The sequence below is a fragment of the Peromyscus californicus genome, unplaced genomic scaffold (genome assembly GCF_007827085.1).
Source record: "Peromyscus californicus insignis strain IS unplaced genomic scaffold, ASM782708v3 Scaffold_15__1_contigs__length_86483966, whole genome shotgun sequence".
Lineage (NCBI taxonomy): Eukaryota > Metazoa > Chordata > Mammalia > Rodentia > Cricetidae > Peromyscus > Peromyscus californicus.
Genome location: NW_026294447.1, coordinates 50,961,038 through 50,986,067, shown reverse-complemented (window position 1 = coordinate 50,986,067; position 25,030 = coordinate 50,961,038). Strand labels below are relative to the sequence as shown.

Here is a 25,030-nt window from a genome sequence, read left to right as displayed (position 1 = left end):
GTGGAAGGCAAGATGGCTCAGCAGGTAAAGTGCTTGTCAGCAAGCCTGACCACCTGAGTCTGCTCCCTGGGTCCCACATGGTGGGGGAAGAGAACAGACTCCTGCAAGTTGTCCTCTGACCTCCACACACGCTAAGGCGACTGTGCACCTGCCCCCACCTCCAAATAAATTAAAACATTCCAAATAAGAGAATGCTTTTTAAGAATGACACCAATAATGCAGGCAACTGAAAAGAGCAAAAACAAACAACAAAAAACCCCAAAAACTGACCTCAAAATTATACATTTTGTTTCATTTCACATGACCAACAAAGTGAAGACAAGCCATGTAAGTATTTACTACTCACATATAGAAGTATCTAGAAAACGTACAAAGCTTCTAACAATGAAAAAGATAAACAGTTTACAAACGGACAAAGGAGTTGAAGAGTCATTACTCCAAAGACATACAAACATCCAATAAGCACAAGAAACACAGCATGCTCAACATCATTGTTTATTACGAAATACAAAGCAAAACCTCCAGGCAATCCCTCCTCACATGCTAGGGATGGTGAGGACAGAAGATGTAGTCAAGAGTACATGTGACAAAAATGGGACCCTCACATATATGCCAATGGGGACAGGAAATGGTACAGCTGCTTCACAAGACAGTCGGTAGTTCCTTAGATGGTTAACCAGAGTTGCCATATGATCCAGCAATCCTATTCTTAAGGACACACACAAGAAAATTTAAAACACAAATGTTTATATTTTAAAAAATCTTGTACAAGAATGTTCAAAGCAACATTTTTGATAGCAGCCAGAAACTGGGAACCACTCAACGTACATCAACTGATGAACAAGCACGACACCGAAACAAAGGGGTGTCACATGACTGTAAAATGGATACTGAAAGTGTACGCCTATAATCCCAGCATTCTAGAGGCAGGAAGATTATGAGTTGGAAACCAGCTTGAGCTATACAATGCAAGACCACGTCTCAAAGCAAACAAAAAATGATGCTAACATATTACTACATTAATGAATCTTGAAAAACAAGCGTTAATTGAAAGAAGAGACAAAAGGCCACATGTTGCATGATTCTTTTTTATGAAATGTCAAGAGACAGAAAAGACTGATGACTGACTAGGGAGAAGAGAAAATCAGGGGCAAATGGTTACTGGGTTTCTTTTTGGAATGACAAAAACTAATCTGGAATTACATAGTACTGGCTGCACATTCTGGATCTACCAAAACCAGTGAATTACATATTGTAAGAGTAAATATTTTATGGTATGTGAACTGCACAAACACACAAAAAGGTGAACAACCCACCTTACAAAACCGATTTTTTCAATATAGGTTCAGGTCACCTACTGAGTCACACAGAAATACAGAAATAACTGCAATGATACTTGACATGTATAATTGTACTGTAACAAATACAATGAGAAACCCCCAACCTCCAGACCTGGGCCACACATGCTAGGTAAGTATTCTTCCACTGAGCTACATCCCCATCCCTTTTCTCCTTCTTTTGAGCAGAGTCTTATGCTGTCCAGGCTGGCCTTAAGCCAAGTTTGAATGAAGTGATGAAATTACAGGCATGTGTCATCATGGCCAGATAAAATTTCTTTTTAAGAAAACTATTTGTGTTATCAGCTGACAGTTCACATGCTGTATTTATTCTTGCGTCTCAAAGCTTCTCTGCACTCATGATTTATCCCATTGGTCTTTAAAATGTCATCTAGACACAGGCAGAAGTATTGTTCTCTAATGGCATTATGTAGAACAGCCATCTTCAAGCAGTACTTTACAATTTAATTCCTATTCATAGGACAGCAGAAAGGCTAGGCAAGAAATACTTTTACATGTAAGTATTACCATGTAATAGGTATAGCCAGAAACTTCATGCTATGTAACAACTGCAGGTTTTCTTCTCCTGGAATAGAAAATAGAATTATAGGCTTCCTCTATATAGTAATGGGGAACAAGAGGAATGTTTCATAACTGCAAAAAAGAAAACACACTCTTAAACTCATCTCTGCAACACTATTTTGTACATCTGCTTTTCAGTATCAGAAGGCTACAAACTTGCTTCAGGGCTGTAATCCAGAACAGAAGGCTCCGTCAGCACCTGAGACTGAATAAAAGGCTAATTCTAGTCTGACAGTGGCTCACTGGGTTGAAATAACATAGTTCTGAAGTTAAACAAGATTGAGGCTTCTCTAAATGCTCAGTGCAGAGAGGAGGGCTTAAAGCTTAGGCAAGCATCAAGGGCTGCCTTGATTATGCTGCCTTCTAAGAAATAAACCAACAGGCTACAATGGGACAACATGGCTCATTGTTCAAGTCAATGGAATTGCATATTTTCAGTTTTCACTCTTAAGCAGGATTCTTTGTACTATATTAAGGGAGGCAATTACCCTAGTTCAGTATTATTTTTGTGGTAATAAGCATAAAATCCAACCACTGTTTACATAAACTTAGAAAACAAGCTAAGAAAGGAAAACATTTACACCCTTTAGTTAAATTACACTGTTACCTTATAAAAATGTGAGAGTCAACATTTGTTTTTTAAAAACAAGAGCATTGGACAGTTTCAAATACAGCTGCTTGGCCAATAGGTAAGATGTGTCTAAATAAAATGTCCGCAGAAATGGTAACATGCCTGGCTTTCTTTTTGCTGGTTTTTGACACAGTCTCTCACTATGTAGCTCAGGCTGGCCTCTAATTCACAATCCTCCTACGCCAGTCTCCTGAGTGCTGCTGGGATTACGGCGTACGTACAACACTCAGCTTCAAGGCTTTCTTTTAGATGACATTTATTCAAATGATGAGGTTATAAATTCAAATTGAACAACAAAAAAAATCTTCATAAATAAGAAATGGGAGAAATAAAAATTTATTTCTAAACTAAATGTGTGCTGCCTCATATGCACTGAAAGAAGAGGGTAAAGAGAACCATGTGGAGGCAACTGCAGATCAGAATTCAAAAGGAGGAACAGCACAGCACGCTTTTTTAAATGTTTCACCAGTTTTTTGTTTGTGTTTGTATCTTTTATAGCATATCCTTTCTATGTAATTCTCCCTTTTCATTCCAGAAAACGTGAGAAACTGTCTGCACAAATGCATGCACACCAGTTTCTGTAAGGCCATGAACTGGTCTGCTAAGTTGCACTGCTTGTTTTTTCAAGTAGTAAACCCTTTGAAGCAAGGGGTCTGCAGAGGAAATCAATACCTTCAGCTCTGGGCCTGTGTCTTCGCTGGGCCTCCAGCATTCCAAGCAAGGTAGAGCATTTACAAAATGGGTTCTATTTACACTTTCTTTCTTTCTTTATTCAGTACTGGGAATCAAACCCAGGGCCTCGCACATGCTAGGCAAGAGCTCTACCACTGAGCTACGCCCCAGGCCCTTGATTCATATTTTTCAAAATCTAATACATGCTCACGTTTTCTGGCAGATTCTTTTTGTATGTTACAAAACAAGACAGCGAAAGCTTAGCCTCAGATGATAATCCTTTCTTCCTGAGAAAGGTCAAGCAGACACTTCCTGACATCATGTCCTTTACACAATGGCATATTGTTCATATAAAAGGTCTCGTATCCTATAAAAGTCTTGACAAAGGCAGCCTTCTAACCCGATGCGTCCAGTTTCTGTCTAGAAAAACAGTTTAAAAAGTTCTTTAGTATATCTCCCATTCATCAACATGCAGAAACAATAAACAACATCTATAACACGGGTCACTTTATGACTGGTCAGGAAATGGGTTGCCCTGACTTGGGAATATAGGTATCATATTGTAGTAATGAGTTTTTATAGACACATAAATGTCAGAGAATTCAAATAATAAAAATTTACTATAAAATTATGTACCATGTATTTGAATCACTGCTATAAGCCTTTAAAGTCATCATTATGAATGTAAATGGCTGGTTTTCAGTTTTATGAAATTATAAGAACTACAGAATTAATCTGAAAAACCTCAGAAGTGCATGCATGTTCAATGCAGTCCTTATTAAAAATAAACTTACTCTGCGGACTGCTACTTGGTTGTTGCAGACAAGTACGCCTCCTACAAATTCTGCTTGAATCCCCTCCCGCAAAAGAACTTGCTTGAAGTCAGACAGTCTTGGTTCATTCATAAAAACCGACTGATGTCCAGGAACCTTGAATAAAGTCAAAGGCAAGAGAGTAACTTCAATAAAACAATAGGCACAAAACTGTATCGGATAAAGTGGAGCACTGCATAATCTCTAAGATACTTATTCCCTCAAGTCCTTTGACAGGTAACGTCAAGACTGTAAGTCACATTCCAAGTTTGTGACTCTGGTTCTACTTTGTCACTTACCATTACAAAGCCCTTCACAGTTTCTGATGTTTCACAATTTTCTTAGTCATGCCTCCTAATAACAGAGACTCAAGGTAATATTATGCTCTTCACCCACCCACTTGCTGGAGGGGTCAACTAGAGTGTCAAGAGGCAGAACTGAACTGAAACCCCATTTCCAGGCCCCAGCCCCCTGCTGAGTTCAGAGTCTAAGTCTTCCTAATGCCACTTCCACGTCCCCTCCTCCTCAGAGTGACTGCAATGGATGCTCTGGGCTGAGAACCCGAAAGGCAAGTGGTTTTGCCCACTCTGAAAGTGCTTTGAAGAGCACTATAGCTTTAGCACGGAGAAAACCCTCCTCGTCCCCCTCCTCCAATTTCAAGAGCAGTGCTAGATCAGAAGCCGGCAGAAGGGCTGTCTCCATCTCAACTCCATGATGTGCTAAAGACGGCACTTGACAAGCCTGTAGGACTCTTACAGTATTAATACTGCTCTAGCTTCATCGCCTAGGAGCTTTTCTAATTAACTAGGTCCCTCTTGAGAATATGTAACTTCTAGGCTAGCATTAAAGCTGTACTCAACAGAAGATACTTAACTGCATCAAAACCAAAGTGATTTGAATGGAACTGATAACACAGAAAAATGGCATTCTTAGAAAACTCCCATTTCCTCACTGGAGAGCCTCACAATCAGACTCCACATTTTCCACGCTGAAAACACACATCCTGAACAACTGCATTATTAGCTAGGCGAGGGGGAATAATATGGCACACATGATATGAAAGCAGAAAAGGGGTTAGAGGATGAGGGAGAAGAGAAAGGGAGAATTGACAAAAAAAAAAAAAATTCTGTTTAAAAATACATAATAAAACATAATACTATGTATTCTACTTAAAATTTTTAAAAAAGATTCATTTATTTAATGTACGTTGGGGTTTTGCCTGCAAGTATGTCTGTATGAGGGTATCATATCCCCTGGAATTGGTTTTACAGACAGTTGTGAACTGCTATGTGGGTGCTGGGAATTGAATCCAGCTCCTTTGGAAGAGCAGCCTGTGCTCCTCACCGCTGAGCTATCTCTCCAGCCCCCCTCCTTAAAAATTTTAATAGTAATAATAAAAAAGATTTGTTAAAGGTTTCCTCTAAGTTATCATCCTCTAGCTGCAAAGACTGAGACACACAGACACATGCCCTGGGCAGTCCTTTGTAAGAACTCCAAGTTCGGGCCCCACACAATGTGTTTACACAGCTAAAAGCACAACAGGGGAACCAGAAGGATGACAAACACAGGACAGACGAACTACAGGACAGACGGACTGGGGATGCAGCTCAACGGCAGAGCACGTAGCTAGCACGTGTAGGCCCCATCAATCCCCAGGACCACTCAACAGAGAGACAGAGGACACAGAGGCCTCTCACCTCATGAGGCGGCAAAGGCTCCAGTGTGGGGATGATCTCACTCTCTTCGCCCAACTCTTTGTCGTCGTCTCCAAACAGACTCTTCATGGCCTTCTGCTGGGCTATGGCGCTGGAGTCTGAAGGAGCATCCACTTGCATCTCTGAGTCTTCTCCATCGTCCTTGAGCTCCCCTTCTTCTAAGATAACTCCGGTGTCCACTTTGGAGACCCTCATGTCTAAGACGCCATCTATCCAAGCTAACTCGGCATCTTTAGCTTTACAAAACTGTAGGGAGCTGACAAGGGAGTCCTTTAACCTGACCTGGATATGCAAAGGGAGGGGAGGAACAAAACCCACAGGGTGTACGTTAACAAATCAAGCACAGCCTTTGCCATTTTCTAACTCTGCAATATGAGCAACATCTGAAAATCTCTCTCCTCAGATCATCAATCTTCACAATGACCTAATTATCTGTAAGGGCTTGAGGATCCTTGGCCACTTTCCAAAACAAGGTTCTCAATCTGACTGCACAACAGAATCACATGGAGTCCCCAGCCCGATACTAACACTGGGGTGCTACCTCTAGTATTTCTAGCGTAATTACTGAAATTAAGATGGGAGCTCAGATGACCAACTGTGCAGCCACGGCTGGTGTGCCTTAGAGTGCTGGCTCCTATGCTTTCTGGAATGTGCCACGTAATTTCACACCTCCATGTCTCTTTCTCTTACTTACCCAGAATAATTTTCTGCCTGGCAAGTTCTAACTTCTTCCAGATATAGATGTCACACCTACCTTCAACTGTCACTATCTCCCACAACCAGAGAAGACTATCTCTCCTCTAACTAGCTGTTTGCTGTACCTGTCTATTTTTTTCCATTAGGAGAACTGTGGCATCTGTTGAGTGCTTAAACAAAATTATTTGAGGCTGGGCATGGCAGTACATGCCTATAATTCTAACACTTTGGAAGTTAAGGCATGAGAATCGAGTTTGAGACTAGCCTGGGCTACACAGTCAGACCCTGTCATTCATGAAGAAACGAACGTCTCTTTGGTTTTGAGAACACTTATCATTCCCTCACATTGGTACTTTGGCCAAAGCTGTCTATCTGACTATAACACTCTTTCCCCACTCTTTGCTGCTGTCTGTCCTGACAACCTAGCTATACATCCAATAACAGCCTGTTTAGTTAACATTTCTTCCAGAAAGCCTTTTCCAAACTTCCAAACTTGAGTTGGAGCCCTCTTCTCTATCCCCTGGCACCTTGCATACCACCAAAGGAACAAAAGCGTAAGGGGAATTCGATTTGTTTGGTTTAAACATCCCAAACTATGGGATGTTGTTAGGACGGGGAGCTGTACCCATCTCACTTGCCATATCCCTAACGTATGGGAGCTAGTGTGCTGACAGCCATGTCTATTTCCCAATGGCTCCACTGCCAACATATTTACCTGGTAGATATGCGTTTCGCTTGTGGCATCAACTGTCTCATGGAGTTTGGGCATGTACACTTTAATGTCCTTCCCACCGAAGGCCCGGCAGCACTCGGCCAGATCCTGACTGGCCTCTGGTGGGCCGTGGACAATGATCAGCTGTCGCGGTTTCATCTGGTTGATGATCTTCTTAATGGAGTCTCCATCTGAGCGTCCTTCATAGTCTATGTAAGTTACTCTGGCTCTGTAATTAGACATCATTAGTCAAGCTCTCTTTCCTGATAAGCTAATTCCAAAACTAGGCTCTTACCATCAGGAAAGAAATGCATACAACTATGTAAGGGGAAATTGTGAAATGCATGTCACAGTATGTATCCCAAGAATATATACAAACGATGTCACTGGACAAAAGACCAGTTGTTCTCTGATGATTCACATTCTGAATTATCACTCCTTGGCAGTACTAACTGTATTATATAGGAAAGGAAAGCGTTTCTTAACTACTCCTGGTCCTGATAAACTTTCTACTCCCAAGCATTAGAATGTCTAAGTCAAGGAGGACAGTTCATGAACCAAGCAGTAACGCAGAAGAATTAGTTTCTCAGCTGCACTGTTCTCCTACCTGCTACTAGACTTATTAGAAAGGCCAGAAATAATGTGTCTTCATATAAATGTACAATTTAATGTTCAGCTCCTTCCTCAAACTACCACTAACCCAATTACTTTGGTATTCGAGAATCATCAATGAAAATACCACCATACTTCACAGGTCTTTTCACTGAAAAGGGAATTTTAAAAGCATGAACTCACTAGAGGCTCTGTTGAAATTTCACTTTTGAAACAATACAAGTTATATAATTCAAGCGTTGAAACGGTAGATTCTAGCCTCATCTCCAAACCCCACAAAGGCACTTACTTGATCTCAATAGACTCTGTTGCAGAAACACACTTGGTGGGAACGTCAGACAGGTCCTGATCCATGGGCTCGTCTCCATTTGTCAAACCAGATTCCAATTTGCTTTTTTCTTCTTCAGTAGCTTGAAGTTCTGGCACTAAGAAATCTTCTGGCCTAAACAGCAAGTCTCTAATTAGACATGTGGAAGGCATGCTAACATTATGTAACATATGCAACCAACTAATAGGTGGCATAATTTAAAGACTCCTTGTGCATTTTAAGACTTACTCATTTAACTCAAAGCTAATTAATACATGATATCAATCATCAGATGATTACATGTATAATGTTTTCATAACCACTGAAGAGTGATATTTAATTATTTAGCTAGCAGCACTAAGGATTGAACCCAGGACCTTGCACAAGCTAGGCAAGCACGCTATTCCTGAGCTACATCCCTAGCCCAAGAGTGCTCTTTGAGGACGCTGTAGACCACTGAGAACCCCTAACACGTCAAGAGAAGATCTGAATGGCTGTAAGGAGCAACAAGCACCCTTGAAACCTGACCCTGTACTTTTTTGCCTTTTTCTTTTCTTTTTTGAGACAGGGTTTCTCTTTGTAGCCCTGGCTGTCCTGGAACTATCTTTGTAGACCAGGCTGGCCTCGAACACAGGGATCTACCAGCCTCTACCTCCCGAGTGCTGGGACTAAAGGCGTGTGCCACCACTACCCCATGGTGTTGTACTCTTTTTATAACTTACTTATTAGTGTGAGTGTATGTGTGCATGCCCAAAAACAAAGTTCTCCGTGTGAGCATTACTGAAAAGAGGGAGATACCTGTTTTTACAATTCTCTCTCTAACACCCTGTGATCACCTTTCTAACTTTCTAGTCCAGTCTCACTCCTCTCTGAGAACCCAGGCTCTATTCTCTAACAGCCACGTTGCTACAGCTTCTTATTCCCCAGGGCAACATCTCCAACTGTAAACCACAGAATAACAATAGCGGTAACAACCACTTAAAGCACATTTAGTATGATTCCAGGCTAGAGACCTTAAAAACAAAGCCTCACAGGCTGGAGTGTAACTCAGTGATAGAATACTGCCTAGCATGTACAAGGCCCGGAAAGCCCTAGAGCCCCACCCCAACCCCCCAAAAGAACCAAAGCAACAACGACTAAAACTTCCTACAACATTTCATTTGTATCCCCCTGTTTCTCAGGACAGTCAATCTGAAGAGCAGTGTCCAGTGCAGTGGGATCGCTCAGTGGGTTAAGTAAGTTGCTGCCCAACTTGACAACCTGAGCCTGATCTCCAGAACCTACAGTGCAATGAAAGAACTGACTCCTGAAAGTTGTGCTCTGGTCTCCACACGCACACATGTATACAAGGTACACACACACACACACACCCCAGTAGGCAGCAGACTGGTCACTTATCAAATGAAACTAAACAAACACCAGTGTCGTTTCCAGTGCTGTTTCTCTTGGTTGTTTTAGAGGGCTATGTAGACCATGGAACTTTCCTAAGTAAGCCAAGAATGATCTAAGTCTACCACCTGCTCAATAGCATTATGGAAGTAGTAGGTAAGTACAAAGTCCATGCTTATAGTCCTGGCTACAAGCGGTAAATAAGTGTAAATAAGAGAGAGACACTTAAGTATACCTATGTATAGCCAAAGAGGGAGGGGAAGAGGAAAACCTGAGAGGAAGCAGGAAGAACTAAGAGTGTCAGACACTGCACAGTAGGCAGAAGTACCTGACAGTTTCTGCGGAAGCAGAGGGAACCCTGGGAGACCTTTACTCAGGTTAGCAGTGTTTTCAAAATTGCAGCTCGAGCATGTGATTTCAGCTATTTTTCATGGTTCCACCCTTTATCTCATATTTCCCTTATAGCCAAAAGCATCAGAAGTCATGTCCCAAATAAATACAATCACCAACAAGTTTTTTCTCCACAACATGTCCCTTCTTAATCAGAGAAAGGATGTCTAAATCATCTTTCTTAAAATCTTTCATGCAACTGAGTAATGAAACCATACTCTCTTTACTACTAATTCTCAAGATGCCCCTCAACGCTTCTATTTTTATGCTTCAAATTAGAAGCCTCCTGTATCTTTCAAGCCAAGACACTCGGGAGCAAAGCACACGGTGACCAGAGAGCAAATTCACTGAGCCCAAAGTGTTTGTTTTGCTCACATACTTGATGATCTCTCCATATTCATCCCATTTAATTCTCTCTTCTGGGGCAGGAAACATGGGGTAGGATTTTTTGGCCTGTTTGAAGAAGCTGCCTTTGCGACTGCCTTCCCCTTTCATCATTAGGTCATGCTTTGTCTTATGAGCCGAAGGCTGGTCGATATCTTCTTCCACGTCACTCTCATCACTGGAGTCGATATCTGCCCTAGGAGGATTTGGGAACACAGCAGGGTCATAATGTCCCTAAGTCAGTTTGACTGAATATTTATAAAACTATGAATGAATTATTCTCCAACCTTAACCCAAATCATGATAGTTGGTATATGTGGATCAATGTTTTGTAAAAACCTAACATTAACTTCCTTAATAAATTGGTATTATTAGCACTAAAAGGATTTTACTTTTGCCATTTGAAAAGTTTAATAAAAGTCACAAAGTCCTAAGGAAATTTAAGTTGTTTCCACTGAATGTTTGAATCCTACAATGTTTTCTTTTTCCATCATCTGCAGACTTAGCCTTATGAATTACTCTTTAGGTGAGTGACTCACTCTTTGGACTGTTCAAGTTTCTTAGCAGCTTCTTTCTTTAGTTTCTCTTTCTCCACATATTCTTCAAGTTCTTTCCCTTCAAGCTTCACGCGTTTCCTCAGCTAATGGAGAACAGACAAAAGAAAAGGCAGTGTCAGGAGAGTTGGGCAGCAGGGTGAGATACCTCGCTCCTCTAAAGTGACCCATGCCCTTTAATTCTCATCTGAAATTAATCAGGCTTCCACGACACCGACTTAGAGATCTTATTTAGATTAGTACTAAAATTGAGCTATTAGAGAAGATGGATTTAAATCAAACTGGCTAAAATACACCAGTCAACTGGGAGAAGGAAGCAGTTAGGTATTTTTATAATTTGAAGTAGAAAAGCCACATAAAGCCCCAAGGCTAAAAGTCTTAAAGAAAGAGTGAATAATTAATTATCCAACATGGAGAAGATAAAACATCTTTTATATTTTAAATTTCACAGAACTAAAAGAAAAGGTGAAAATATTGGCTGTACTGACTGTCAGAATCTATATTTTCCTAAGAACTCCCCAGATCAAGAAAGAGATAATACATCAAAAAGGACAAAATACGTAGAGGAAATTTAAAAACTAAGAAACATGGATAGCTTATAGCCATGGATAGATGACTAAGTTTATCAATGGTTGTTGACACAGGCAACACATAAAAGTTAACACACTTTAATTTGCAAGACTGGAAATGCCTACCTGGAGAAGGGATACCTTCAGCTGTTTCCAGCAGGTACTATCAGTAAACTGTTAGAAGACAATTTGCTAACAACTAAAAATAAAAAAGTGCTTGTCTTTGGATGCAGTTCTTCCTATTTCTAGAACAGAGATATTTTTAAAAAGTATATAATAGTAATGTTGAAAATAAAAAAAACTAGCAAATTCATCCATGTGGAACAACTGAATTAGTAGCAGTTCATTCTCTTGTCCTCAGAGTACCTTAAAAGCTAGAGAACCCTGGGGCTGGTGAGGTGGCTCGGTGGGGAAAGGCACTTGTCAAGAAGGCCTCATGACATATGCTCCAAGTCCAGAACCCACTGTGGGAGGAATGGACTCCAGAAAGTTGTCTGAGCTCTGACTTCCATGTGTGTACCATGTGTATACAGAACTCAGATAAAAAATAAATTAAAACATAACCAAAGAACCCCAGAGGTTGGAGAGATGGCTAAGAGAACTGACTCCTCTTCCAGATGATCTGGGTTCAGTTCTCAGAACCAACACAGCAGCTCACAACTGTCTGTTACTGCAGTTCCAGGGCATCCAACACCCTCTTCTGGCCTCCATGGGCACCAGGCATGCACATGGTGCAGGCATATATGCAGACAAACCATCCATATACATAAAATAATGCGAAAATATTTAACGTAAACAGAGCCTAAATTTTTGTGTGTATATATGTATTTATATATGGGGGGGGGGGGGTCATGAGAAAGGAGGAAGAAATGTGAGAGGAGAAACAGACAGTAATGGAATACATTTGCCAAGAGCAGAAAAAGGAACTATTTGGGGGAAGAAGGGAGCTAGTGGGGCAGGGGACAGGGACAAAGAGAACGAAGTGCAATGGCACACTTGTACATCAAAACGCCACAGTGAAACTCACCACTTTGCATGCTAACCTAAAATTATTAATAATTTTTAAGTGTCAAGTCATAACAACTCAATGCAACATGTACTCCTGGGTAGGATCACAGACAAAACTGGAACAGGTAATTAAAAAGGATACTGTTGTGCCAACCAGCTAAAGTTGGCAGGGTCAGCGGATTAAAAGGTAGTATGGTGTCAGTGTTTATCTCCTGTTTTCAGTGGCTCTTGTTTCCACACAATACACACTGTGGTACTACTGAAGAAATGCTGGAATAACTGCCATTTCTTTCCAATGATATAGAGAAAAAAAAAGTGTGTGTAAAACTGTGTCTGTGTAGATACAAGATTTGATATAGCAAACCCAGCTAAAACCTCGACAACTGGGGTGCTGGAGTATTCACACTATTTTTGCAACTTTTGGTTACATTTGAAATTATCTCAAAATAAAAATTAAACCAAAATCAAGTGATGAACATTAACAAATGTGGCATCTCACATCTGGCTCTTGGCTTACTTGAAATGTGTTTTAAAATTATAAACTGTTAGCAACTTACATAAATACTTTGGACAAAAATTAAATTGTAATTAAGTATTTAATTCCCTGATTTAACTTGTACCTCTTGAAAATGTTGTTCTTAGCCTGGTGTGGTGGCTCAAGCCTGTATCTCAGAACCTAGGAGCCTCAGGAGGGAGAAATGAGTTTTAGGCCAGGCTGGACTACATAACAAGACCACATCGCAAAAAAATAAATAATTAAACAAATTTTGTCTCAGTTCTATATTCCATTTCTGAGATCTGAAATTAACTGTGATATTCATAAGTAGTTTCCAGAACAATCAACTCTAAGATACATTCTTCTCCACCTTCACAGTATCACTCCAAATCATGTCTTTTCCTAATATAAACCTCCAGTTTGCTCTTTGTTCACCTTTTTTGTGTTTTCAATTACTAGCTTCGCTCTTTCTAAATGAACAAGGCTTAACTTCCTAGGGCACTGTACGTACATGAAAACAGACCCACGATAAACGCTAATGCGTCAGAAGATTGGCCTGTTATGAACTCTCTCTTGTCATTATGATAGCAACCAGCACATTCACTGAGGGTCACCAGTGCATTAGCACTACCCCAGCCACTAGGAAGGTCCCTGTTCTTCTGGAACTTTATTTAATTTGGCAGCAAAAAGAAGACAACAAACAAGGAACACGTGGTAATGGACACTAAGAAAAATAATTCAAGGTTGTAAGTAACCAGATAGCTCTTTTAGATTCATAGTAGAGGCCCTTTAAACAGACTGAAATGACAAGGAAAAACCAGGGTAAAACCAAGACACTCCCCTATAGCCAGAAGAACTGCCAGGGCTAAATGGTACAATGAACAAGAGTGTGAGGATGTACCTAAGTCAGAAAAGTGGGTGCTTGCCCGGTGTGGTGGCGCACACCCTGTAATCCCAGCACTCTGGAAGCAGAGACAGATGGCTGGGACCATACAAAGTGATGGGAGAGAAGGGAAGTGGGGACAGGACCTGAGCACACTAAGGAGCCTTTTAAACTAAAGCCTCTCACTTTGTTTCTGCTGTTTCTGATATCAAGAGGATGCTTTGGAATATCATTTTCTTTTTCTTTTTCTCCAAACTTTTAATGTCCTTTTAATTCCTCAATGGCATATCAACCTTAATTGAGTTTCTAGTAATTAAAATTTTCAAATTCAGCATTTCATCTCTCATGAAACCATTTTAAGTACTTCTGAGTTATTTTAACTTGGTATTTCTAAGCTATTAAATAACCCAAGGCAGTATTTTATTTTGATATGCTTGCATGGAATCCTTATCAGCAATGCTGTAGTTAGTGAATACTTATCGGACTTTAGTTGCGGATAATGATGCTTTTCTTAAATGACTTAAAAGACAAGGACACCACATAGCTTTCCACAAATATTCCTTCAAATGCTGCTATGAGGATAAAATACAAAATGGCCATCTAAAACTATGCATAGTCCTGCAGTTACTAGCCAACCCACTTGAAATGATGGCTATGGACTTCTGTCAACAATACCAGCTGTGGAAAACAGACAGTTTGATGGCTTGGTTCTTAAGCAAAATCTTTCCACATCTTGGCTGTTCTGCTGGCTGTCTTGGGATGAAGGTGCAGAGGTGGGTTAGTGTATTTATTTAGTGGTAGGACAGGAATTCCTGACTGATCCTTTCTACTTCTCTGTTAAATTCCAGACAAGGTCTGTGCTAGGGATGACGATAGGTTAGTTGTGGAACACTGGAAGGAAAGAAGGCAAAGGTTGGCTTATTGAGGAATGAGAAAATGAACATCCTGTTGAATGCTAAATGCTACAGTTGGTGCCCTTCCGAGGTGAGGTCTCAACATGAAGGGAAATCTGTTTACTGCTCCTGTTGAACTCACATGGCGTAAAGCTGCCTGAACACAGGCACACACTAGGGCAAAGGTGTGGCCAGGCGAGAGGAAAGGTAGGCTTGCTAACAGTGCCTGCACGGTGTTTAATCACGGGGCACTGTCTCTATGCTAATAGGACAATGCATGGTAAAGGGGGGCGTTAATGAACTGAAAGACCCAATGGGACTGACAAGCTGCCGACACAGGAGTTAGAGAAAGGCAGCTTAAGATCAGACTCACACACTTGAAGCAGACAGGGGAGCAGCCTAGGCAGAGCGGACAAAGACCATTAGGAAATGGACAGGGCCTGGGTGTGAAGACATCTTTAATTCCAGCACGCAGGAGGTAGAGGCAGGTGGATCTCTGTGAGCTCCAGGCTGGCCAGAGTTAATGACTCTCATAAACAAACAAACAAACAGAAAGAGAGAGAAAAAAAAAAGAGACCAAGGCTTTGATTGCCTAGGGCACATGTATACATGAACACACAAACTAAAAAGTAAAACGTGCGTTCGCGCGTGTGTGCGTGTGTGTGAGTGTGTGTGTGTGTTTTCTTTATAAAGATAGTTAAAGTGTGTAAGGGTGCTTGCTGCCAAGCCTGATGACCTATTTTTAATCCTCAGGACCATCATGGGGGAAGGAAAGAAAGGACTCCAGAAAGTTGTTCTCTGCTTGAAGAATGAAGGTCAAGAGTCAGTAACGGGGCTGGGAGTGTAGCTCAGTGGCAGAATTGCCTGCCTATCATGGGCAAGGTCCTCGGTTTTAGCATGGGAAATAAACGTCACAGGAAGATTAATAAATGCCTAAAACAAGGATTAGGAAATCATCATGACTGACAGTATGAGTTGCAAAGGAAAAATGGGTTGAAGACTATGATATAGAGTAAGTATACTGAACCAAGGTACAAAAGCAGTAAAAGATTATCTCCTTGAGTGTGGCCACTGGTGCAATAGTGGCATGACTGTTATGGGTCTAACCAACTGACTGGATTTGAGGCATGTTCTACAGGAGGGAATTCATAACAGGCAATACTAAACCTGGTCAAAAGCTCTGACTAGAGAGGTCAGTGGCCACTGTGGGGAACTTACTGTTGCTTTGATATATGGTCATGTTGCCAAACTGCCTTCTAAATACTTATGTTTATATCCATAGATTAATGCTGCTCTCAACCTTGGGGAAAGAAGCTTTTTGCAATAGACAGCAGTTAATGGAGACTCTTTGCTGGTCAACTGAGACTGTGAGTGCTAAGCCCTAGACAGGAGAGCTGTACCAACTGCCCTGCACCTCCAAGGCTCAGGGAACACAGCAGAAGAGGAGACAGAAAGGACGTAAGAGCTGGAGGATGGGACAGGATGGACGTTAAGAGCTGTGAAATGCTGTCTTCTGGGTATAATATGTGCTGCACTCAGAACTCATGGCAGCTGTGGTTACCTGCATACGATCAAGCCAGTCAAATCTCTGGCATAGGTAGACCCACCTCGAGCTGAAGAGCTACTGGCAGGTGATGGCTGCTGAGGTGGGGAGATCATTTTTCTTTGGGGATACAGCACAAGCATGCTGCCTATGCTTCAGTAGATGGCTTCACGCACACTCATATGTATACAGGCAGCACTAACTGGAGCCAGTGCCAGATAATATAACAAATTTAAAGTTTGAATACAAGTGCTTACCTCTATTTCTGTAACTTTCTCAGAAGGATTATCAATCAAGAAACGTGCTAAAGTCCCAGGAGTTGTTCTATAGGTTAGAATGATTGAGTTTTTAGGGTCCTGACACCACTGAATAAAAAGGTCCCTTGAGAATCCACACTCCAGGTCAGGCTGGCTGGCAAGTACAACTTTGGGGCTTGGAACTCGAGCCAAGTCAGAAAGACCATGGCACAGAGAGAGATGGCGAAACTGAAATGGGTTATTTCTTTTGTCTTCAAAACATCTCATCAATTTATCACTCATCCATTCTACCTAATACAAGGAGGGGGAAAATGACAATAATTAGAAAATGCCCTATGTGTGAGATATTTAACAATAATAATAAAATTTTAAGTCGTTTCCTCCACTAGTTGATTAAATTTGTGCCATTTGGACAAGTAGCTTCTTTTCCCCATTAGATTCTCCTACTCCAGTTTTTAATCCTTAAAAAACAAAACAAAACAAAAAATCCAATTTTGTTGAGTGTGGTGTTGCCTGCCTTTAATTCTTACACTCGGGAGGCAGAAGCAGGAGTTGGGGCCAGCCTGGTCTACAGATTGAGTTCCAAAGCCAGGGCTACACAGAGAAACCCTGTCTCAATAGACAACAATTTTACAGTGTTTCACTTATTCCTGAGAAGAGAATGTTGTTCTAAATGAATATTGGAACCCATGTATCCATGTATCTTTGGAGAGAAAGAACTCATTTTAAGAATAATGATGCTGGGCAGTGGTGGTGCACGCCTTTAATCCCAGCACTTGGGAGGCAGAGCCAGGCGGATCTCTGTGAGTTCCAGGCCAGCCTGGTCTACAGAGCAAGATCCAGGACAGGCACCAAGACAATACAGAGAAACCTTGTCTCGGAAAAAAACAACAACAAAAAAAGATTCTAGAATTGATTTTTTCCCCCATTTTATAGATCAGAAAACCAAGAGTTAGAAAACAAGCAACTTGCTTAACCTGTAAAAAGGAGACAAAAATAGAAACTTTATGCTTAAGTGAAATAACATATGTGAAGAACACAGGACAGTAAACAGTTAACATTCAGCTGCTGTTTTTATCAACTGCAGAAAATATCTGAAGGGCAATTAAGATGAGCCACGCAGTGGTGGCGCATGCCTTTAATCCCAGCACTCAGGAGGAAGAGGCAGGTGGATCTCTGTGAGTTCGAGGCCAGCCTAGTCTACAGAGTGAGTTCTAAGACAGGCTCCAAAAGCTACACAGAGAAACCTTGTCTCAAAAAACAAAAACAAAACAACAAGAAAAAGAGATACTACATTTAACCTCTTTACTCAATGTCACATAAGAACAAACCTGTGACTTAGAAAACTCCACCACGTTATAACTGACGTTATTCAGGAGTGCCAGTGAATAAACACCCAATCCGGCATCTTTAGTTCTCCAAATCTGGTCAAGAAGTTGAGCAAGCTCCAGAACTCTGCCTGCTGTGTCCACTGCTATTAGCACGTTTCCATCACCCCGAAGAGTTTCCAGGACATTTGCTTAAACAAGAACAGAAGATCCCTATAACACATGTGCTTTGCAATAAAATTTCCCAGCATCTCTGATAAAGACTGCATAAGTAATTACTAGGACACATATAAAAAGTATTTGTTCAGATCAACACAATTACTTTTGACTTGGTTAAGTATATCTTTCTAGGAATAAAAATGATACATGTTTTGTATGCATGCACGTAGAATAAAACACAGAACATGTTCCCTTCCAAGAAGAAAATCATCTTTAGCAATAGATGTCCTTGTTCTCAAAGTCAGCTTGAAGTGTGGGGTAAAAGCAAACTCTACCTAGCAAGCAAGCAAACACACACACACACACACACACACACACACACACACACACACACGAATTGAGGCGCTTCTTAAAGTTAGTGAATTGTTAAGTAGACAGATGAGAGTGCTTGCTCACACGTTTAAAAGTGGAACCCAGCTTTCCTGTTGCCATCACATATGGCTTACAAAAAATAACACAAAGCACAGCAGAATGAGTCAAAGCTGAAGCGAGAGGTGAGGGCTCAGAGGCGCCTCAGTAAAATCAAGATAACTCTGTCAGAACAGAACAAGCAGCACCCAGCCAGCAGACCTTGCACACTTCCAGTTCTCTCTTGGGCTCACTTTCAGTTTTTCTGATATATATACACACATACTGCACACACACACACACACACACACACACACACACACACGTTATACAGAGACCAGTGAATGCCTGGGGGAGCTATCTACATGCTGAGTGGTATAGGAAGCCAACCTTTAGGGAGCATCTCAACATGGTCACATTAACATTTCTTAAAACAAAACAAAACACCACAGGAATTATGGGGCCAGCAAAATAGCTTAGTGGGTTGAGGCACTTGTTGCCAAACCTGATGCCCTGAGTTTAATCCCGAGACCCAGATGGTGGGAGGAGAGAACTGACTTCCACAAGTTGTCCTCTGACCTCTACATGTACTCTGTGGCAAGCATACACATATACATACACACACTGTATAAATGTATAAAGTATAATTAGAAAATTATTAGAGTTAGCTAATCTCTTATGACATAGCTAAATAGAACAAGCAGTAATTGCTATCTGCACACACGTCCACAGCTATTCCAATAGAATACTAGACATACGTACTCAGGAGTTGCTCATCTCTCTGTTTCCTTCTAGGCTGCACATATGTAGCATTAAATGAATCTGTGATAAGTAGAGAGGGTCTGCTTAGCATTTCCAGGGAACATCCATTTAAGTGGCTATAACAAAGTTTAAAGATGAAGAATACCTGTCATTTCAAATGAACAGTGATAGCTTCACCTATCACAAAAGTAACTGCTTTATAAGCACCCCCCACCCCCAATTATAAAGGAGGAAAGTAAAAATGTTTCAGAGGACCACTTCAGTGCTATGATATATTGGACATATCCTTCTAAACACACAAATTTTCTTGTGTATCTAAAAATGTATTTAGAACAGACATCCCATATATATTCCTATATATTTATTTCTATCTTCTGGCCTTTCCCATAACATTAACATTTTTTTTCTAAACTTAACTTTTAGAAATTGTAAAAACTTTCTGCCTGGCATTTGTTTCTAAAGAAATAGGCTATAGCAGCCCAGGTGATGACACAATCCTCCTACCTTAGCCTCCCAATAGCTAGGCATGTATAAAGGTATCCAGCTCGCAATTGTAAAAACTTTCCATTTTATCTGTACTATATTGTATTTATCTGATCATTTATTTTTACCTGTTTAAGTCACCTTTTCACCACTTTATTTTTGAAAGAGATGTTTCTGAAGTCCCAATCCTCCTGCCTCCATCTCTCAAGTACTGAGATTACAGAGGCGTGCCACCACCCCAGCTGTATTTTTTATTTCTTTAGGACACATTCCTTGAAATGTATATACAACTAGTGTCAATGGTTTTCCAGAAAGGCTCAACCACCAAGACTGACAAGCTCAATTCTTCCTAGAAGGCTATCAATATTTTAAAATAATGTAAACATATCTAATATTTTAAAATGTAATACATACTTTTTCAACATTCTCTTTTTGACTAATGCTTGCCCATTTTGCAATTAGTGTATTTTTAATTTCTTGAGACATCCCTAGTCTTATAGGTATGTAAACCTTTGGCTAATTGTTACAGTATTTCCCCTGGTTTAATGGTTTTATAGTGTAGGTTACTGTTTTAGTTTAAATCTGTATATAAGCAAATTTATCAGTCTTCTTTTGTAAGTCTCTTCCAAGTCAGACTGGACACAGCAACACTGCTTCCTTTTCTAGTTCATTCTAAACCCGCCTATAATTTATTGCTGTGCTTCCTAAAGTGGTTGAATTCATTCAACATTTACTCAGTTTTCCAACCTTCTCATCCCATGATTACAAGTATAAATTCAATCTGTTAGTCCTCAATGTTCCTTAATATAAAGATCTTAAGATGACTGCAATCTAACACAAAATAGCCATGAACTTAATGTACAGATGTAGCAAAGGAAGCCTGTAGGACAGTGAACACACACATAAAATTTACACTATTTTTCTGAATATCAAATGAATAATATAAAATTATAACCATCATATTCCCCTTAAAAGGAAATCTGTCATCAAATATCATTAAATTAGATGGTAATTACTACCCAGCCCCCAAAGACAAGAAGTCACAAATTTCTATTAAGAAATAAGTCAAGATCATATAAAATATAATTTAATGTATAAAAATTCACTACTTTTAAACACCTCCAGGGAAATACCTGCTTCATAGAATAGATATTGATATATAAAAAGTTTAAAGCTCTACAATGAAAATACTTAGTATTTGACATTTTTTTTTTTTTTTTTTTTTTTTCTGGTTTTTCGAGACAGGGTTTCTCTGTGTAGTTTTGCGCCTTTCCTGGAACTCACTTGGTAGTCCAGGCTGGCCTCGAACTCACAGAGATCCGCCTGGCTCTGCCTCCCGAGTGCTGGGATTAAAGGCGTGCGCCACCACCGCCCGGCTTAGTATTTGACATTTTTAAATTGCTATAGAGTTCTGATGAAAAAACAAAAAGTTGCTTCTAATTTTCCCTTCAGTGAATGAAACAGTAACCGCATTGCTTTTAGCACGTGTGGAGATATACCTACATCTCCCTCTTGTGGTTGAAGTCAACGGCATAAACAATTTCTTCTTCTCCATCTTTGACTATTTTCCATATTGTCCCTCCTATCATATGACCGGCTGGCAGGGGTGTGATAGACAAACCATGGCCTTTGCCTACATAACAAGATAGTGACAATACTCAGATTTTTTTTACAACCCCAAGGACAGATGTATTTCTAGGTTATGTTAACAGCATGTTCATTGGTGCAAACTTCAGATGTTACAACGCTTACAGTGAAAAGAAAGCCTCCTCTCCTGTCTCCAGCTACTCTACTCCCTTATTGGAGACAACTGTTCTCATTTCATTGGGCGTTCCCCCAGAGTGTCCAGCTGTGCTTAGGAATACTGGGTTAGAGAGCCAGCACACCATTACTCAGCATCAACTATACGTTGTATTTGTAGTGATACGGACTGAGCCCTAGGATGTACGCACACCAGGCAAACACCACTACACTACATTCCCAGGACTAAGTTTTGATATTTGTATTGCACAAATAATTGCCAAGTTGTTTCTACACCTGTTAATCTAACTGATGGAATAGCAATTCAAACCTCATTATGGTAAAGAATTTACTAAACCGAACAAAAACTAAGACTATTCCATTAACAGTCATTTTTTGGCTTAATCATTAGCATCGACTGCTTTTCTATTTTTATTTTTTAGGTAGGATTTCACTACGTACAGTCCAGGCTGCCTGAACTTGCTGTGTATCCTAAATGGGCCTTGAACTCATGATCCTTCTCTCAGGCCTCCCAAGCACTGGGGTTACAGGCATGAGCCACCACACTAGCTACTGTGCCATGTTTTTAATGCCAGAGTTCACATTTAAGAACATCTGTAACAGGATTCCCTCTTGCAGACTTGGTATTTGATATCCTTATTAAGTAATAAATTTTCCACTATGCTGTCCAAGTACTTCGTTTGCTACAGTTATTACATTTAGGGTTCTGAGTCACTTTGTCTCCTGAACCTAACTGGAAGCTACAAGGAGGATCCAGACATATTAGCTTTGTTCATTTATTACTGTTTCCCACCCAGCTATGAGGACATCCAAGCTGTTAACATATTGTTAGTATTTAGTCTGAAATATTTTGAAATTCTAATGGAAATTCCAGGTAGAAAGTGCTAATCCCACCCTCATCTCCTCCAGGGTTTCTCTGTGTAGCTCTGGCTATCCTGGAACTCACTCTGTAGACCAGGCTGGCCTCAAAACTCAGAGATCTGCCTGCCTCTGCCTCCTACGTGCTGGGATTAAAGGCGTGCGCCACCATGGCCAGGCAGAAAGTGCTAACTTTTATTCCCACACCACAGTGACTATAATTTGCATTATGAAGTCCTCTCAGTACTTTTCAGAAGGCAACTCACTCATTACTCCAGGCTGGGTAGAATGTGGCTAAGGGTAGATTCCTTGCCCAGCTAGCATAAGTGAGGCTCTGGGTTGGATCCCAGCACTGTAAAAATTAAAAAGCTAAAAACAAAAAGAAAAAAGAAAACAACAGAACTTCTACTCCATCAGTTCATCAATTTACTACATTACCTTTCAAGTTCACAATCTGAGAGAATTTTAGCTGCTGTATTTTATCAAAGGCTGCATCCACATCATCTAATGTAAAGAGAGTAAAATCTTCGGTATTGTGTCGAGACTAAAGAAAAACACAAGCCAAGGTTAAAAATGATCATGAGTGGAGCACAGAAGCCGCCTGTTAACTGCTTCACTTACCTGATAAAGATCATACATGAACATCTGCCCCATTTTATAAACAGGGATTGTAGCATAGTGGAGCACAGAAGCACCCCCCGTGTTAACTGCTTCACTCACCTGATAAAGATCGTACATGAACATCTGCCCCATTTTATAAACAGGAATTGTAGCATAGATGGCGCAGTTCAGACCCAGTTTCCCCACAGCGAATGGAAGGGCACCGAGGTGGAGAGGGTCAGGGTGAGACAGGAGCACCGCGTCAATCTGGTGAACGTGCCTGTGAACATAACCAAGAGGGCAGCTCCATCAGCTCTTTAAGCATAAAAGGCAGAAGCGCCGTCGTGATTCCCCTGCTTTAGACTCAAGGCTGGCTGAGGTAGAGAGCAGACCCCAGGGCTAAGACTGTGACACCGATGAATTGTAATTACTACTGTTACAGTATCCACTGTGCTTTAAGCCACTTCAAAGGGAAACTGTAGACACCACATTTAAGTTGATCTTGAATGGGTATTACCTATGCTACTAAAGTTAGGAAATCAGCTTGGAATTGAGGAAATTGTTAAAGGGCGATATTTAAATGCTCAAATAGTTGGTACTGACTTTGCTTCAGTTTTCTAGCTTTATGACAAAATAAAATGACAATTGTCATAAATATCATTAACCACCAAAGCATAGTGGCTCAAGGGCAACAGGATTAAAGGAGATGCCTTAGAGACTTTTTTTTTGCTTCATGTTCTCCTTTTTCATTCATTAATAGTAATAATGTAGCAAATGTAACTTTTTTTCTGACATATTTGTATGGGGTAGATACCATTCAAAGAGTAAAGTCACAATGTTGACTATGGAGACACACAAAGTCAGGTAATGTGATTGAGGACAGAGCTTTCACAGGGAAGTGTTGAGCCTCTCCTCAGGTTTTGACAGACTCATGCTCTTTCCAAAAATTAAAGAGCACACTTTCTGTGGTCAACTAGCAAAGTAACAACAAGGTTTTCCTGAATTTCGAAAACAAAACTTACTGGCCAATCAAAACTTTGTAAATTACAATGGTTACAATTTAGCTTTCTGCCATAAATAAAACTTACTGTAAACCAAAAAAATGATAGCAATAGTATATAACATCAGAATGACATTATAAAAGTATAGAAAAAGTTGAGGACCTGGTTTTTTTAAAGCTGATTTAAAGTACAAACTGTAACTTACTTCCTCAGGGAATCAATAATGTCCATAGAGAAGTGCTCATCCCAGCCACAGTCCAGCAAAAACCTAAACTCATCCACCTGGAGAAGATAGCAGAGTGCAGACTCCTCTTGGACCCCAGAGAGGGTGGTTAATTTGATGATGGATGTCATCTTTCTGGTCCTCTAATGGTTACCTAAACGGTGCTTACAAATAAAAATATAATTAAACATAAAGCACAGTCCACATAACAGGCAAACTTTTTCAATTTTTAAGTGCACCGAAATTCCAGAGTCTGATTAAAATCTAGCATGTTAAATTCATTCCATCCCAGCCACATTTAAAAGTATAACCTTGTTTACAAGGTCCTTCAGAGGCTCCCCAAGGTGGGCCTGTGAATAGTAGGGAACTTTGGAATCACTGATCCAGACTTCAATCAACTCCTACACGATTCAGGGCAAGTTAATTACCTTTTTCTTACCTAGGGACTCCTGTCCATAAAACATTAGTATTAATATACACATACAGAGGGTAGAAGATTCCAAATATTTTTCTCTGTATAAGAGGTCTTGGGACTCTCTTGAGAATCTGATTAAAAACCATGGCTCCTCTGTAGCAGGAATCTCAAAAGGTCTTATTAATAAAAACAAACCTGGAGCCAGGTATTGGGGTGAACGCTGAAAGATCAGAGAGACAGAACAGGCCACAGCTAACCTTACCTAAACAACTTCTCAGCTGATCCTGTTTCCTCAAACCAGAAGCCACTGAGTCCTCATCCAGAATGAATCTCAACTGAACTGCTGCTAAAAGCCTAAAGCTTAACCAGCTCTAGTTCCTGGTCCTCACGCCTTTCTGCTTCCTGCTATCACTTTCTGGGATTAAAGGCATGTGTCACCATACCTGGTTGTTTCTAGTGTGGCTTTGAACTCAGAGATCCGGATGGATCTCTGCCTTCAGAATGCTAGGATTAAAGGCGTGTGTGCCACCATTTTCTGGCCTCTATGTCTATCTAGTGGCTGTTCTGTCCTCTGACCCCAGATAAGTTTA

At 40.5% G+C, this 25,030-nt stretch overlaps 1 protein-coding gene across 5 annotated transcripts in view; it reads right to left on the bottom strand.

Moving 5' to 3' along the window:
- Positions 1-479: 479 nt before the first annotated feature.
- Cpsf2 (cleavage and polyadenylation specific factor 2) overlaps positions 480-25,030 on the bottom strand; it is a 30,349-nt gene continuing 5,798 nt past the window's right edge. For 2 of the 5 annotated variants that reach the window (XM_052738816.1, XM_052738814.1), the window contains exons 2-15: positions 24,008-24,189; positions 22,922-23,081; positions 22,640-22,745; positions 21,086-21,215; positions 19,100-19,215; positions 17,774-17,961; positions 16,443-16,733; positions 10,779-10,879; positions 10,235-10,435; positions 8,059-8,211; positions 7,161-7,386; positions 5,732-6,031; positions 4,017-4,151; positions 480-3,642 (exon numbers count right to left, since the gene is read on the bottom strand). In XM_052738816.1, the coding sequence (XP_052594776.1) occupies positions 3,550-3,642; positions 4,017-4,151; positions 5,732-6,031; positions 7,161-7,386; positions 8,059-8,211; positions 10,235-10,435; positions 10,779-10,879; positions 16,443-16,733; positions 17,774-17,961; positions 19,100-19,215; positions 21,086-21,215; positions 22,640-22,745; positions 22,922-23,081; positions 24,008-24,156 (2,349 nt within the window). In that variant the 5' untranslated portion in view covers positions 24,157-24,189 and the 3' untranslated portion in view covers positions 480-3,549. The remainder of the gene's footprint in view (positions 3,643-4,016; positions 4,152-5,731; positions 6,032-7,160; positions 7,387-8,058; positions 8,212-10,234; positions 10,436-10,778; positions 10,880-16,442; positions 16,734-17,773; positions 17,962-19,099; positions 19,216-21,085; positions 21,216-22,639; positions 22,746-22,921; positions 23,082-24,007; positions 24,190-25,030) is intronic. The other 3 variants (XM_052738817.1, XM_052738815.1, XM_052738818.1) reach the window with 2 other exon arrangements.